Consider the following 17,418-nt stretch of genomic DNA (forward strand, 5'->3'; position numbering starts at 1 on the left):
TAAGTACGGGTAAATATTTAGTCATAACATCAAAACAAAATTGATTGAATGATTAATAAAGGGAAAAAATTTATTGATTGATTTGACTCAAATAGTTAGTAGGATAAGATTTTGTCTTGTATGGACTTCTAAATATAATGAAACATCATTATTCGACAATATCAACGTTATTTTAATGGCGTCCGTTTGTTGTGTTGAGTTGATATGAAACTTCCCCTTTCGCTTTCCTTCCCCGCAACTGCTACTTTCCTCTGCCACCCCCAACCCCAACCCCCTTTCAATTCGTCTAAACCCTAAAGATCTTTTCTTGGAATACACTCGAAATATTATTTCTTCACAAAATTGCACAATTGCGGAGTACTATTTATTTCGTATATATTGATTGCTAAATAAATATATCTGCGACTAGTAGTACTGTGTGTGAACGGAAAACAATGAGCTGGAGAAGAGTTGGGAAATCTTTTCAGGCACTGTCAGCTCACACCTTGCTTTTGTGTTTCACTGTTTTGCTGGTTCTCAAGCTCGATCACGTCGTCGATTACTCCTGGTGGTCAGTTTTTTTTCTTTTCCCAATTTTAATTTAATATACGAATTCTAGATGAATTCATTATAGTAATTGATTCTCATGCCTGTATTTTCGTGGATGCTTATATGGCTTGTTTAAACTGTGTGTTTCTTTAACTTCCTATGAAAACTTATTTGTTCCTGGGTTTGTCTATGGAGAAAAAACTAGGAAATACAATTATTATATATAAAAATAAGCTTAATTGGGTGTATATGAGTGGTCGAGGGAACAACCTTCTCTTTGCATATCTGTTATTTTTTTCTCTTTAAATATGGTAGTACCGGTGCCGGGGCTTGCACAAACCTATGTGCTGCCTCTTACTAGCACAGTTATCGGGCAACGCTGCCACCAAGGCTTAGGCAAATGGGAAGAATTTGTGGGGTCCATCCTATAAATTAAGGAAGACTTTTCTTCCTTTGTTGGTTTTTTTTCAAAGTTGGCAGCAACTTTTTCTTCTGCATTGTCAAAAAGGGCAGGCTGCAGAAGAAAAATGTCAAGTGTAGTAGGCGAGGCTCGGCCTATAAAAGGAGAGCTTCGGCTCTCATTTCTACACACAAAAAACCTCAGACAATAAATCTGAGCGAGAGAGATCAATGTATTTCATAGATTATAAGAAAATAGTCTGTAAAGAAAAATAGAGTGTGAGAGATATTATAGTAAGGTGGAAAAAGCAAAAGAGTGTTTTTTCTTTTGAGGGTGTAGTGGTCTTAGGAGTATTTGTACTCGTTACTACAAATTGTAAAATTCTTTGCTATAATGATATCAGTCGCTCTTCTTGGCCGTGGTTTTTTCTCTTATTTAGAAGGGTTTCCACGTAAAATTTTGGTGTCATTTTTGTTGCATTTTTATTCTTGCTGATTTAACCACAACTTAGCGACCCACGTTTATCACTAATACGGTAAATATTATTTTTACGGGGTTTCTTCCCAACAAGTGATATCAGAGCCAAGGTTCTGTCTGAGTATGCTCTGTGGTTGCAGCACAGTCTGAACTTCCACATCAGAAAAGAATTACTTTGGTCTCTTAATAAATAGTATTTGTATTTGTGATAAACGATGGAAGCCAACACTATTAGAATGGTTACTTTGAGTGACACAAATTATGCCATTTGGAAGGGCAAAATGGAAGATTTGCTCTATGTCAAAAATTTTCATCAACCTGTCTTCGCTACTATAAAGCCTGATAATAAATCAAATGGAAGATTTGCCTGGTTACTTTGAGTGACACAAATTATGCCATTTGGCAGGTTTGCGGCTTTATTAGACAGTGGGTTGACGATAATGTTTTGAACCATATTTCCGGGGAGACACATGCTCGGACCCTATGGGAGCACCTTGAAAGTCTGTATGCTCGGAAAACTGGAAACAACAAGATGTTTCTAATAAATCAGATGTTGGGTTTAAAATAACATGATGGTTCCGCGATGACAGATCATCTGAATAATTTTCAAGGGATCATGAACCAGTTATCTGCTATGGGCATTAAAGTTGATGAAGAAATTCAAGGCTTGTTTCTACTTGGTTCCCTACCAGATTCTTGGGAAGTTCTTAGAACTTCATTATCAAATTCTGGGTATAGGATGAGAAAAATTCCTTCCTTGATGTCACATAAGATGCGGCACCACTGTCCACGACCTATCTTGACTTATAATAAGCAATATTAATCAGATCCGCATCAAGGACAGTAACAAGATCTTCTGTAGTGACGGTGGCCACACGAATGCCATCTTTTTTCTGTTCTTCCTTGTTTCTATTCTCCTTTTTCAAAATCCGACAGAACTTCTTTGTGTGCCCTTTTTTCCCGCAATGATAGCATTCAATATCTTTAAGTCTGCTTCTGGATTTGCTTCTATTATATTCTCTATTTTGAGAACACCGATTCTTGCTTCTCCCCCTAGAGTCAATCACCAAGACATCTGATGAGGAGGAACCCTGAGATTTTCTTCTCATCTCTTTATTTAAAAGGCTGCTCTTGACAAGGTCCATAGAGATCACACCATCAGGGTGACTTTGGAACTTTGAGTATGGGTAATGAGGATGTATCTAGGGTGGCTGGTGTTGGAACGATTAGTTTGGAAACTAGTATTGGAACTAAACTAGTTTTAAACAATGTAAAACATGCACCTGATGTTCGTTTGCACTTGATCTCTGTTGGTGTTTTGGATGATGAGGGATATGTCAGTACCAATGGTGCTGGAAAGTGGAAGCTCACTAAGGGTTCCATGATTGTGGCTCGTGGGGAAAAACGTCATGGTCTATATTGGACTACGGCCTCTACCTGTGTTGATATGGTGAATGTCGTTGAGAGCAATAACTCTTCTAACGTTATGGCATAAGAGGCTTAGCCACATTAGCGAGAAAGGACTAAATGTTCTGGCCAAGAAGAAATTGTTGTCAAATTTTGAAAGTACAAATTTAGAAAAATGTGAGCACTACTTGGTTGGAAAACAAAAAGAGTTTCTTTCCAGTCTCATCCTACTTCAAGAAAGACAGAGTTGCTTGAGTTGGTGCATTCAGATCTATGCGGTCCAATGAAGACAAGGACTTTGGGTGGTGCACTTTATTTTGCTACCTTTATTGATGACTGCTCAAGGAACTTTGGGTCTACATCTTGAAGACTAAAGACCAAGTGTTGGGTGTCTTTAAGTAGTTTCAGGCTTCAGTTGAAAGAGAAACTGGAAAAAAGCTGAAGTGTATTTGTACTGATAACGGTGGTGAATATTGTGGACCGTTTGACGAATACTGCAAGCAACAAGGTATTAGACTCCAGAAGACTCCTCCTAAGACTCCTCAGCTTAATGGTTTAGCAGAAAGGATGAACAAGACCTTGATGGAAGGAGTCAGATGTTTGCTTTCTGAAGCAAAGTTGCCGAATTCCTTTTAGGGTGAGGCTTTGTTGATCGCCGCACATGTTATTAATCTATCTCATGCTATTGCTTTGCAAAGTGATGTTCCAAACAGAGTTTGGTATGGCAAGGATGTTTCCTATGACCACTTGAAAGTGTTTGGTTGCAAAGCTTTTGTACATGTACCTAAAGATGAGAGGCCAAAATTAACTGCCAAGACAAGGCAGTGCATCTTCATTGATTATGGCCTTGATGAGTTTGGTTATAGGCTATATGATCCAATTGAGAAGAAGGTCGTGAGAAGCCGTGATGTTATCTTCGTGGAGGATCAAACCATTAAAGATATTAACAAAGCGGAGAAGCTAAAATCTCCAAGTTCTGAAGGTTTAGTTAATCTTGATCAAATTCCTCATACAAATGCGGATGACGTTGGTGGGCTCAATGATGATGGTGATGCCAAGAACCATATTCCAGATCAATATATTGATGGTGATGGTGATAACAATGCTAATGCTAATGAGGTAAATGCTCCTACTCACGAAGTTGTGGACGAGTTAGATATTCCACTCAGGAAGTCTTCTAGACCTCGTACTCCTTCCTCCTGTTATTCACCCAATGAGTATGTATTACTCACTGATGGGGAGAACCTGAATGTTATGCGGAGGCCATAGAAGATAAGCACAAGGATCAATGGATTGAAGCCATGCAAGATGAGATGAAATCTCTGCATGAGAACCATACTTTTGAGTTGGTGAAATTGCCTAAGGGCATGAGAGCTTTGAAGAACAAGTGGGTGTTCAAAGTTAAAGTTGAAGAACATAGTTTGAAGCCCAGATACAAAGCTAGATTGGTTGTCAAGGGATTTGGTCAAAGGAAAGGTATTGACTTTGACGAAATATTTTCTCCTGTCGTGAAAATGTCCTCCTTTCTGACAGTTCTTGGTTTGACTGCCAGTCTTGATTTGGAGATTGAGCAGATGGATGTGAAGACTGCTTTTCTTCACGGTGACTTAGAAGAGGAGATTTATATGGAACAACCTGAGGGCTTTAATGCAAAAGGTAAAGAAAATCTTGTATGCAAACTTAAGAAGAGTCTATATGGATTGAAGCAAGCTCTCTGACAGTGCTACAAGAAGTTTGAGTATGTTATGGGGGAGCAAGGCTACAAAAAGACTTCTTCAGATCATTGTGTGTTTGTACAAAGATTTTCTTATGATGATTTTATCATCCTCTTGCTATATGTGGATGATATGTTGATTGTGGGCAAGAATGCTTCCAAGATTGACAAGTTGAAAAAACAGTTGAATAAGTTTTTTGCAATGAAAGACTTGGGTCATGCTAAGCAGATTTTGGGAATGAGAATTACTCGTTCGAGAAACGAAAGAAAGTTTTACTTGTCACAGGAGAAGTACATAGAACGTGTACTGGAGCGCTTCAATATGAAAAGTGCTAAGTTGGTTCGCACACCTCTTCCTGGTCATCTCAAGTTGAGTAAGAAGATGTGTCCTATAACAACGGAGGAAAAAGAGAGAATGACCAAGATTTCTTACTCCTCTGCTGTCGGAAGTTTGATGTATGCAATGATATGCACTCGACCAGATGTTGCTCATGCAGTCGGTGTTGTTAGCAGATTTCTCGAAAATCCAGGAAAAGAGCATTGAGAAGCTGTAAAGTGGATACTCAGGTATCTAGAGGAAGCTCACATGAATACTTATGTTTTGGAGGATCAAATCCAATTCTGAAGGGCTATACAGATTCTGATATGGCAGGTGACCTTGATAACAGAAAATCCACTACTGGATATTTGTTTACTTTTTCAGGGGGAGCTATATCATGGCAGTCGAAGTTGCAGAACTGTGTCGCACTTTCTACAACTGAAGCAGAGTATATTGCGGCTACTGAAGTTGGCAAAGAGATGATATGGCTCAAGAGATTTCTTCAAGAACTTGGATTGCGACAGATGGAGTATGTTGTCAATTGCGACAATAAGAGTGCAATAGACCTGAGCAAAAACTCCATGTACCATGCGAGAACAAAACACATCGACGTAAGATATCATTGGATTCTTGAGTAAGTGGAGAACGAATCACTTCAAGTCAAAAAGATTCACACGAGTGAAAATCCTGCAGATGTGTTGACTAAGGTAGTACCAAGAGACAAGTTCGAGCTTTGCAAAGAACTTGTTGGCATGCGCTCAATCTAGAATCTCCGGTGTTACCTCCTTCAGGTGAATGAGACTGGAGGGAGAGATCTGTGGGGTCCATCCCATAAATTAAGGAAGACTTTTCTTCCTTTGTTGGTTTTTTTTCAAAGTTGGCAGCAACTTTTTCTTCTGCATTGTCAAAAAGGGTAGGCTGCAGAAGAAAAATGTCAAGTGTAGTAGGCGAGGCTCTACCTAAAAAAGGAGAGCTTCGGCTTTCATTTTTACACACCAAAAACCTCAGACAATACATCTGAGTGAGAGAGAGCAAGGTATTCCATAGACTATAAGAAAATAGTTTGTGAAGAAAAATAGAGTGTGAGAGATATTATAGTGAGGTGGAAAAAGCAAAAGAGTGTTTTTTCTTTTGAGGGTGTAGTGGTCTTAGGAGTATTTGTACTTGTTACTACACAATGTAAAATTCCTTGTTATAGTGATATCAGTCGCTCTTCTTGGCCGTGGTTTTCTCCCTTATTCAGAAGGGTTTCCACTTTCCACGTAAAATCTTGGTGTCATTTTTGCTGCATTTTTATTCTTGCTGATTTAACCATAACTTAGTGGTCCGCATTTATCACTAATACCGTAAATATTATTTTTACGGGGCTTATTCCCAACAGAATTCACCTAGTGTTATTTAACATGAAATCTCATAATTCTCTGACCACTAGGCCACACCTCGAGTGCGGTAACCCCACCATTCATCTTCTCTTGAAATTTGTGTTATGCAATCTAGGGAGTAGGAAACAGGGATTAATGGGGCACTTGTATAACACTGGAATGAATTTTATTATGAGAGATGGAATGATTCCTTTTATAGACAAAGGAGCTACTAGTATAGTGCCCCTTAAATTTCCTTTAACAGTAACAAGAAGTCCTTTACCAGGTTTAGATTTAGAAATGTTTCATTATGACTTTGACTTGGATATGCAGGATTGTATTCTTCCCTCTATGGCTGTTTCATGTTGTTGTTGCCCGAGGAAGATTCTCCCTACCCGCTCCATCAGTTCCCCATGATCGCAATGTATGACTTTATGCAGTAATCTTCTTTAAATTTTGATCAGAAAAAGGAAATCTGTCCAAGCAAAAGTGCTTATCAAATTTATCTTCTGCTTTTGTGTTCTTTTTTCTGTCGCCGTTGCCTCCTTGTGGATAGTGGGCACCATGTCATGCTGTTGTTGCGATACCTTTGCTTATAGCATTTGAACTACTTCTTTGTATACATCTCGAGAGCATATATGGTAAGAAATACGAACTCCACAATCTTTTGTAGTATGATTCCTACAGATTTTTTACTTCTCAGTTTTCTTGTACTATCTCAAGGTGTGCCTATATATCCTATTAATTTGTTAGCGAGAATTGTCCTTACTTTTTCTCTTGTGTTTTTGTGCAGTCATCCATTCTGCAGCGGTGAATTTGAAAATTGTCTTTCTTCCCTTGTTAGCATTTGAATTAATTATTCTCATTGACAACTTCAGGTAATGTACTGACATATTTTTGGTGATTTCCACTTATTTCTTTGGTTGCTTTACAATGAAAAGACAATCTAGTGGTTCTTGTACCGCCATGATTCTTAAAAGAATCTCCATAATGCCCTTCCTCTTAGAGCCTAGCCTTTGTTGTGTAGCTTTTCATTGGTACATTTTAGTGCAATAAAGATGGCATTTGCAACAGAAAATTATTCATTTCTAACGAATATTAGCAATTCATGCCATTAAAGGCTTCAAAAATAAATTATTTGCCTCTTCATAGGGTTAGTGTTAACATTGCTTGGGCCTCCAAGTAGAAATCTGTCATTTGTTCAACATATTGGTCACTTTTACTATTTCTTGCCTTCTAGTCCTTTTCTGCAATATGAGCTGTTAAATTCTTTGTGCATGACCTATTGTGTGTAAAATAATGAAAAGCATGATAACCAATAATGGAATGGAAATAGTAGTACACTTGCTTATCAAAAATCATGGTATTTGGATGCTACCTTCACCCTTTCACTTATGTGCCATGTCTGACTGGTGGATAAATACCTTTTACCTTTTGGAGCAGAATGTGTAAGGCGTTATTACCTGGAGATGATGAAAGCATGAATGACGAGGCAATATGGGAAACACTTCCTGTAAGTTCATTTATTTATCCTTGGAGATACAGTTATAGTATGCAGCTGAATTCTTATTTTTCTGATTTTCAATTTCTTGATTTTGTGAATTCATATTGCAATTTAATTTGTTCAAGTGTAAGATATCCCGGACCCCATTTTGTGAATTCATATTGCAATTTAATTTGTTCAAGTGTAAGATATATTATCATGGTCGACCATACAGTTGAGATCATCTGACACTATCTGTACTCCTAGGCATAGTAATCTGAACTATGTTTTTATCCCCAGTAGTATCAATATACAACCGAGAGGAGTAACATTTGTGTATCATTGAAATCATGTGAGATAAAAACTGTTCTTTGCAAAAACATTATCTTAGAGAAGGCTAACAAAATGCATAACTGACCACTAAATGCATTGTTATTTTCCCAACTTGTAGACATCTAAAAATGTTAGCCTTTGCCCATAACTTTGAACATGCAGTTTTCATCACTTAAATTGCAAGGATCAGAAATGAAGAAGCTAATAGATATTGGGATCTTAAATTTAATGAGGACCAGCATACCTAACCATATTGATCTATTACTATGATCCAATGATCATCTAGCATATAGCAGTTAAATAAGATTGCTGACAATATTTTCCCATACTTCTAAGTGACTAGAAGACTTGTCTACTTTAGTTTGTTAATCCCTCCACAAAATGTGAATGAACTATCATCTTATGTTCGTTGCAGAAGATTCAAATTCTTTCTTTGAGGCAATATTTTCCCTCCAGTAATCCGGGATACCATAAAGTTATACTGCTCTATGTTATTTCAAAGTTTAAATGATTTCTTTTAGTCAACTAGTCTACCTTTTTCGTATTCTGGACTCCTCTATCCCAATTATTACATGAAGAAGATATTACCTTTTCATAGTTCGAACTCCTCCACCTATCCCAATGATTACATGGAGAAGATATGACATGTGAGTTGTTTAGCATTTGTCAGGGAACATATAGGGCTTTTCTTTGACCCTGTGTGCTTTAAGTATATATTAATTAAACAGTATTCTCAAAAAATATTTTTTAAAGAGTATAATAGGCTCCGTCTTTTTGTACCATATAAACTGCTATTTGCAGTTTAAAAAAAGCTGTCTCCATTTCGGGTTTAACAAAAAAGATGATAGAACTATCTTTTTGAGACTGACTGAGTGTCTTTCTATCTCCAATTCAATCTAATGACTTGTTCAAAGAGCTTGCTCGATGACTAGTTAAATGAAATCATATCTTCCTAGATGGCGGACCATTATTGATGATCGCATTTCGTAATAAATCTGGCTGTGGTTGAATGATTTAATGATGTGTCATCAAAGCTTTATGGTGTTGACACAAGTAACTTGGTATTGCTTATAACTTCACGTTATATACAAAAAAAAGTAACTTCGTATTACTTATCTTAAAATGAAAAAAAGGATATTTATCAGAAAATAGTTTGGTTATAGCTGTTAAACTTTCTTCTTGTTTTCTTAATACTGTGGAGAATGCAAAAAGATGGCTTTAACTGAATAATGATCTTATGCTTGCTAGCATTTCTGGGTGGCGATCTCCATGGTTTTCTTTGTTGCTGCTACAGTGTTCACCCTTCTGAAGTTGTGTGGTATGTACCTCTCTCTCTCTCTCTCTCTCTCTCTAGTTGTGGATTTTGTTTATTATATTTGTTGCTTTGAGGGGTGCAGCCCAAAGCATCTTCACTCCATTTTTTTTATTTTGCCACCTAACTTTTGTTTTTTTTTTGGGGGGGGGGGGGTTACTCTTTCCTAAAGATCATCCATTCTTTGACAGTTGAAGTTTATTGATGTTCAATTGGATTCCTCGAGTTTTTGTGTAGTCATTTTGACATAGAGTACATGAATTATATTTGTTTAAGTAACAGGATGACAGTGCAAGATGCCCTTAGTCATGTTTAGAGGAGAAGCAGGGGCTCGCAAAACAAGTCCTATTCATTTGTGGTTGCTTGTCAGTTTTTCTTTAAGCCTATGTCAATTCATCATTTCCTCTCTTTAAACCCTAAATTATGTCATCAGAAAAAAAGAGTAAATGAAGAAACTGAAAGACTCCCAAATTTAGGCAAGTTCTTTTGGGAAGTGAAGTCACAAAAGGACACTAATTTTTTTCAGCAGAAAGCAACAAGGAGAAATTCTCTAAGTTTTGTTGCTGATTTATCAAAGGCATCAGAGACACTTCTTTAAAGAGAAGCCTGAATAAGTAGATATTTGAGGTCCATTGTTGCATTTGCTCATCGATACCTTGATATCCTGGAGGCCCGTTTTAGTTTATTACTTCCATTTAATTATGCCCGCTAATGGTCTTGAATCCACCATATTCTTTTTGCACAATTGAGAACTTATCCTACAAGTATTTAGATATTGAAAAGCAGTAATTTCTTCGGGGAAGAGCGAGTCATTGCCAGTGATTAGTGCTTTAAAACCAAGTGCTTTTACGCGACAACTTTTAGGTGAAATAAAGTGGCCGAAAGTGGTCTTTGGATATTCACTTCTATGTCTATTCATTGGTTGATGAAATATTGAGATGGAAAAAAAAGGGCAGCGGTACACTAAGCTCCCGCTTTGCGCGGGGTCCGGGGAAGGGCCGGACCACAAGGGTCTGTTGTATGCAGAAAATTGAAAATCCTGGAATTCATACTACCTATTCTTTTTTTTTTGGGGGGGGGGGGGATTAATTGAGTTTGTCTTCCAAAACATGTATGTATACATGTAGGGGTGTATTCCTTGCAGCAATAATACCTATTCTTACACTATTCCTTTGTTGTTCCAGGTGATGTGGGCGCTCTGGGCTGGTGGGACTTGTTTATAAATTATGGGTACTTTTTTGTGATGCTCTTAGCCGTCTTACTTCTTATAGTGGATTCGGCTAAAACTGACAAAGTTCAACATCTGTTTTGGCAGTATTGCTGAGTGCTTTGCTTTTCTTGTTTGTACGAAGTGGTCAAATCCAACGATTCATGGAAGCTCTCTCGCACATGGAGCTAGTTCGTCATCTACTACTATCAGATATCTTGACTGGAATAGTGGTTTAGTGGTTTCCTCAGAGGAGGAACCGCAGAATAGAATGTGTGGGCTGCAAGACCTTGGTGGTCACCTAATGAAAGTTCCAATCATATGTTTCCAAGTCCTCCTCTGTATGCGCCTGGAGGTAAGTTACTCTGGTATAATTGTGTCTCAGCTACTTTTTTGAGGATATGCTTGGAATTTGTATCCATTAATTTATTCTTCTGAATTTCAGGGAACACCTGCAAGTGCAAGACACATTTCCCTTCCACTTCTATTCTTACCCATATTCCTATTGCAAGGAGCTGGGGTCTTGTTTGCTACATTAAGATTTGTTGAGAAAATTGTTCTTTTATTGCGAAGTGGAGCTGTTGCAGAACGATATCATGTATTCTCTTCAAGAGTGCGTGACTGCTTTGCGTTTATGCATCACGGTTCCAGGTAAAGTAATGAAGAACCAACAAGATGCAGATAGATAAATCATTACAGGTTTCTTTTCTGTAAAACATGGTGTGCAGAAGGAAGAATCAGAAAATTATGGGATAACAAGAAGACTTAACTGTCACATAGTAGTGATTCTTGATGCTTCAGTTAAGTGGTCCCTAACATGTGTTGGTATTTTCAATAAGCAGGCTACTTGGTTGGTGGTCCATTGATGAATCAAGTCGAGAAGAACAGGCTCGACTATTCCATGATGGATTTCCGGGGTAAGAATGGTTTTCCCTCTTTGTTATTGCTTCTCCTCTGCCTCTGAGTTCTTTGCATTGCATTTCATTTCCGTGGTGAAAGGACGAGTTTGTTTTTTGATAAAGTAATAACTCATTTAGTATATATATATATATATATATATATATATATATATATATATATATACATACATACATACATACATACATACATACATACATATCCCCCTGAAAAAGTTCCGTACAAATGGTAAACAAAAGTAGAAAGTGTACACAAAAGTACGTTCTCTATAAATAATATCCAATCATCTATGCTGACAAGAACCTCATAGCTACTCCAAAATTTGCTAAAAGAAAAGACATGCCATCATCTGTTCTTCCCAATCCTTCAAGGTTCTCCTGTCCTTTCCCCCCAACTGTGCAGATAATAGCCAAATGGCTACATCATAAGCTGTGCATTTTCTATTTTCTTCCTCCTGTCATTTACTGTAGCTGGCATTGACCACTTACCTACCAATTTACCGCTGTCCACCAAACTGAGTAGCAACTTGGCTATGCAACAAGTGATCTACGTCTTCTTCTTCCGAGAGTTTTTGCATGTGATGTCAGCTAATATATGTGTTTTTCCTTTCCTCAAATAATTGGCTGTAAAAATGGTACCCCTTACTGCCAGTCAAGTGAAAAGTATACCTCTCAAGTGAAAAAGTGTACCTTTCTTGGAGCTCTGGAATTGTATCATTTGTCCTCCCTTCTTACTAATCTGTGGTAGAAGGACTTCCCTGAAAGAATTTCGCTTCCCTTCTCATTCCATTTGCATGATCATGGTCCAAAACTGTGATGTTCTGCTCATAAAGTAATTTCATGAGGTTTTGGAACTCAATTTTCCAATTCTTTACATTACTTCTAAATCTCAAATCCCAAAGAATTCCACCATCTTTTAGGTTTCTTCTGAATCTCAAATGCCAAAGAATTCAATATCCTAAAGATGGTTGGGAAGACATTAGTGAGAGTATCTTTGTCATGCCATCTAGGCTTCCAAAAGATAATCATGTTTCCATTTCCCGCTTTAAGCATGATGTTGCTACTGAAATCATCTCACACTTCACAATTTGTCCATGATCTAAGATTCCCAAGATGAAATTTGTAGATTTTGAACTTCTTATTTTATAAATTGCGCTTGGTTTTTCTGTTAGGTTCTTTAACTTTACCTCGGCCCTAAAAAACTTATAAAATCCAAAATTAAACTCTACAGCAAGGGTGTTTGCATTTTGGTTTTAGTATAGTTTCTACCCTAGAGAGAATAAGCCAACTACATGCATTATTAGCTAAATAGCTCCAAAATTGGTATTTGATAGGTTTCTATCAGAAATGCTGGACAGTGGTAAAAGATGTTTTATGAAGGCCATATCTTTAAGATGGTTCTGCATAGGTGAAGGAGCAAAATAATGTAACTATTTAATTGAATAATTTAAATCCCTAATTCACTTGCAATGAATATGTCTAAACAAGAGCTGAAATAAACTTCTTCAACTTGAGAAGCCAACCATATTTTGGGTTGATAATCTCATCTACAAAAAACAAATAGAGAGAAATATTGTCGGTTTGGTTTCATTTCAACATTTTCTGTAAATAGCAAAGCCATACCAGATTGTCTGTTTCTCAGATTTAACACCACATTGACCAAATCAAAGAACACGTCGGTTTATTACGTTGTTGTAAATTACTTTTTTGTTCAGTATGTTTTTTAATCTTTTTTGAACACTCCTACTCCTAGAATTGGAGTTCGTTCAGTCCTTATAGTTAAGTGATGTTAAAGCTTATGGTAGCACTAGTGCCTTTTGCTTTTCTTTGCACGAGCAATTACTAGATTCGTGAATCATAAATGTGGCTGAAATGAAGTCTGCTATCGAGACTTTATTTTATTATCTTGATCAAAAGAAAAAAAGAGAGACTTTAGTTCGTTATAGTAACTACTTATTGTTTTGTAGGTATAATACTTTTTGTGGTTATCCACCTGAAATAGTCAAGAAAATGCCCAAGAAGGATCTTGCTGAGGAGGTAAGTTTAACGTACATTTCTCTCTCTACTTATGAACTTTTCGGGATTCATATTTTAAAACCAAGTTGTGTATGATATTATAGGACAATTTCCTGAAATCTAATAATCTCTGCGATGTATACCTATATAGCAAATAAAAATTCTTGATAAAAAACTATATACACACAGTATATCCTTGTACTGATATCTCCCAGAAATTCCCTCATAAGTTCATAATTGTCACTTGATCGTACTTTCCTACAAATTTTTTATATGATGTTCATACGTTCTATTGGATAAACAGTTGCTTTTTGTTCATCTAACGCATTTTCCGTGAAATACATCTTTTTTTTTGGAGGGGGGGGGGGGAGGGAGGGTAAGTGCCGACCATATTTTGATATTATATTCATACCCTTTTTTGGATGATCAGTTGCTTTTCATTGATAAAACAATTACTCTTGTAATAATAACTCTTGCTAAATACCTGCAATCATATAAGGTAGGGGTAAGGTCAGCGTACACTTTACTCTCCCCAGACCCCACTTGTGGGATTTCACTGGTTTTTTTGTTGTTGTATTCCCACAAAAATTTGGAATTGTGTTCATACCATTTTATTGATTGATCAGTTGCTCTCTGTTCTGCTTATTCTGTATTTCCTTAACTTTTCGTCTTCTGTTGGGCTTTGTCATAGGTTTGGAGACTTCAAGCAGCTCTGGGTGAGCAAGCAGAAATCACTAAATTGAGCCAGCAGGAATATGAAAGACTTCAGAATGTAAGCTTCTTAATTTCGCTTAGGCCTTCACAACTCTGTGGTGCAGGAGATAAGATCTTTCATCCATTTTCAGTATATTGCATGATTATGTTTCATGGGCTATACTTGTACTTTCTAGTTATTTGTTGTTGTTGTACATTATTGGCTGTGTTATCTTTCAGCTTTGGTTAAATAATTTTGACCTCCGGCGGACTATGAAGTAACATTTGTCTGAATCTTTCTTTTAATATTGTTTCTTATTTTTAAATCCCTAACCTAACTTTGGACTACTAGAAATCTTATTGTTTTCGCCTTGGACATTTGATTATTATCATCATTGTTACTGTCACTGCCTTCCGAGGGGAAACTAAAACATTTGACAGTTACACTAACTGAAGTTACTAATGACTGAAGTGGCTGTAATTTAACTATAGCTTTTTTCTGCCTCTTGGCATGAGATAGTACTTGCTAATGGGAATATCTTAAGTTGTACCTAGGACCACAACAACACCTACGGCCAATCCGCTAATTGGTGATCCTTAGGTTGTACATCATTGACATTCTCTGATTATCTTCACATTTCGCTCCCAGGAGTTCTGGTAACATTTACATTTCATGTCTGGTGATCTAAATGAATACTTAGATAAATGTAATACTATGGTTTAGTTAATTGGTCTTAGCTTGAGATATGGGATAATGGTAGCTGTTTGAGACGATGTGGGTGGAGTTTGTTGTGCGATTTGAACAATCTCATTTTTCTTGTGTGCAAAATGTTACACTCATTAATGTGAGATCTTCTTCTTATATAGTTGATCACATTAACTTCCAATTGATTTTTTATGCTCTGCAGGAAAAAGTTTTATGTAGGGTTTGTTTTGAAGGAGAGATTAGTACGGTGCTACTCCCTTGCAGGCATCGCGTCCTTTGCAGGTATTATGCTCTATCTTTGTGGGCAAGCATACTGGTTACTCGCCAATAATATAACTGTTCATTCTTTTCTGATGTGGTGCAGTACCTGCTGTGAAAAATGTAAGAGATGCCCTATCTGCCGTGTCTTTATTGAGGAGCGCTTGCCTGTATATGATGTATAAATCCATCAAATCAAGTTACTGCCTTCTTGAGTTGGAAGTCCTTACAAAATGTCAGATATGATACATGACAAGGTAGTTAATAGTTTCTCTAATGAATTTTGGGCAGTTCGTTTTGCTTTGACTGAACTAACAACATTAGGTAGGGCATAGTTGGATTGCAGTTGTTATTCTCATGCTGTGATCTTCTGTAAATGTATGTCCTTTTTAATGAAGGAAGCTGTAAATATTACAATATATGCCTTTTCTCAGTTTTTCTTTTTCCTTTCTAAATTTAGCTAAATACTTTATTGTCCATATGTTTTTAGCCATACAGCAATCATTTTCAGGTGAGAACTCAAACAATGATCGACTCTGAAAATGTGAAAAGTGATATTTTTCACATTCCATTCATGAAAAATGATAGGCCAGTGCCCAATAGGCAGTTGTCTCCTTAAGTAACAAATATTTGCCAAACATGACTAAATCAGTTGTACAAATGCAATAAGCAAGCTGCCCTAATTATTGCTACAATAGTATAAGAAAAAGATAAGAGTGTAATGCATGATGTGTGGATCAGACTCGCATAAGTGGTTAGAACTCCATAACAAGTCAGGTTTTTAACTGAAAGAAAAGTAAAAGTAGTCAAGTTTTTAACTGAAAAAAAGGTAGAGGTGTAAGTTCATTATCCATCGAGTTTTGTATTTGTGCAAGCTCCTTATCTGCCGAGTGTCGAGTATTGTATCGTGCAGAACTGATAGTCTGGAAATTTCTTTGTTACAGATAAAAAAGAAATCTATAAAGGTATATTTTGTTAGAGGCCGATCCAGGATTTCAAGAGGATGGGTGTAATATTGTGAAGATGCAGGTTTATAATTTATATTTAATTGGTTTAACTTTAGTCTCTTACCATGATCCATTACACTTACAATTATATGTTTAAAATTATATTTTTTTTTGAAATTTTAGTAATTTTCACATATATATCTGTATTGCGTGCTGAAAACAAGAGATCTGAACTACCAATTTTATAATGTAGAAGTGCACCCAATAATAATTGCACCATAATAGTCTTTGAACATGGGTTCACGCGTATATGTTTAAGTAATTTTAAAGAAATATAACATTATTATACATGATTTAGGGAAAGGAATATGGATTCACGTCAACTCATATGCGTGAGCTTAGATACGGCTCTGTTAACTTTATATGTAAGTTATAAACAGTTTTGCGCAGTCCAAATGCCTGCCGAAAAATTAGTTGCGTACTTTCCCCGTGGTAGACATGCAATGCAAGTTACAGTTGGCAAATAATTATGCAAGCTGAATGGGAGAGCTTAATATTTGTTTGAAATTTACAAATTATAATTTCTAATAAATCTCTGTATTATTCTATCTATGCCAATCAAAGAGGTATACGCAATAATTTATCCGAAAGCAAAACAAGTAGATTATACCAAGAACTAAAAATGGTGAAGATTCCACCTTAAACTTTAATTCCAATTTGTAAAAGGATTTATTATTTCTGGTTTATAGGATCAGCTTCTGAAATAATAGTGGCAATTCACCCAAAAAAAGCTTCACTAGGAGATGTGAGTTTCTTTTGGTTAGTTGTTTAGTATGACTCCACCCATTTCAATTTGTGTGATAGTGATTGATAGGAAATCTGATATTAGTGTATGGGGTAAAATTGGTTGATAACAGGTGTCTAATGGTAAGATGACACGTGGAGTCGAAGATGGACAAAAGGACAAGTCAGGAAACAAATAATACCAAATGCGACGTGTATGACCGGTACCGGATGGATTCCGAAGGGAACTTACTCGGCGGTAGAAGTTCAAAGATTTGCCATCAGACAACATTCAATGAGGAAATATTTGCTAGCGTTAAATGAGCAACTGTTACGGAAAATATTTGCATTCAAGGCATGCCGTTACATATTCATTAATGGCACTTTTATTTTCATTTAAAGAGGAGTTTGATCTTAGGATCTTATTTCCTAGGTATAATTATAAATAGTGCGGTTAACCGCCATTGATGGGAGACGAGACATTCTGCAAAAGCTATACTTTATTATTTTGCTCTCATACTTTATTATTTAGTTCTCAATTCAACAACTTCATCATT

At 36.6% G+C, this 17,418-nt stretch overlaps 1 protein-coding gene across 1 annotated transcript; it reads left to right on the forward strand.

Annotated features, from left to right (window-relative positions):
• The first annotated feature begins 163 nt into the window (after positions 1 to 163).
• On the forward strand, positions 164 to 15,551 carry LOC107761150 (uncharacterized). Its single transcript, XM_075256414.1, has 14 exons — positions 164 to 550; positions 6,540 to 6,630; positions 6,763 to 6,847; positions 7,000 to 7,084; positions 7,650 to 7,719; positions 9,271 to 9,340; positions 10,519 to 10,564; positions 10,650 to 10,896; positions 10,987 to 11,192; positions 11,384 to 11,458; positions 13,426 to 13,495; positions 14,166 to 14,246; positions 15,076 to 15,155; positions 15,238 to 15,551. Exons 1-14 carry the CDS (start codon positions 435 to 437, stop codon positions 15,314 to 15,316), a joined length of 1,401 nt encoding a protein of 466 aa, XP_075112515.1. The 5' UTR covers positions 164 to 434; the 3' UTR covers positions 15,317 to 15,551.
• The last annotated feature ends 1,867 nt before the right edge of the window (positions 15,552 to 17,418 follow it).

The sequence above is a fragment of the Nicotiana tabacum genome, chromosome 6, assembly GCF_000715075.1.
Source record: "Nicotiana tabacum cultivar K326 chromosome 6, ASM71507v2, whole genome shotgun sequence".
NCBI classification, from domain to species: domain Eukaryota; kingdom Viridiplantae; phylum Streptophyta; class Magnoliopsida; order Solanales; family Solanaceae; genus Nicotiana; species Nicotiana tabacum.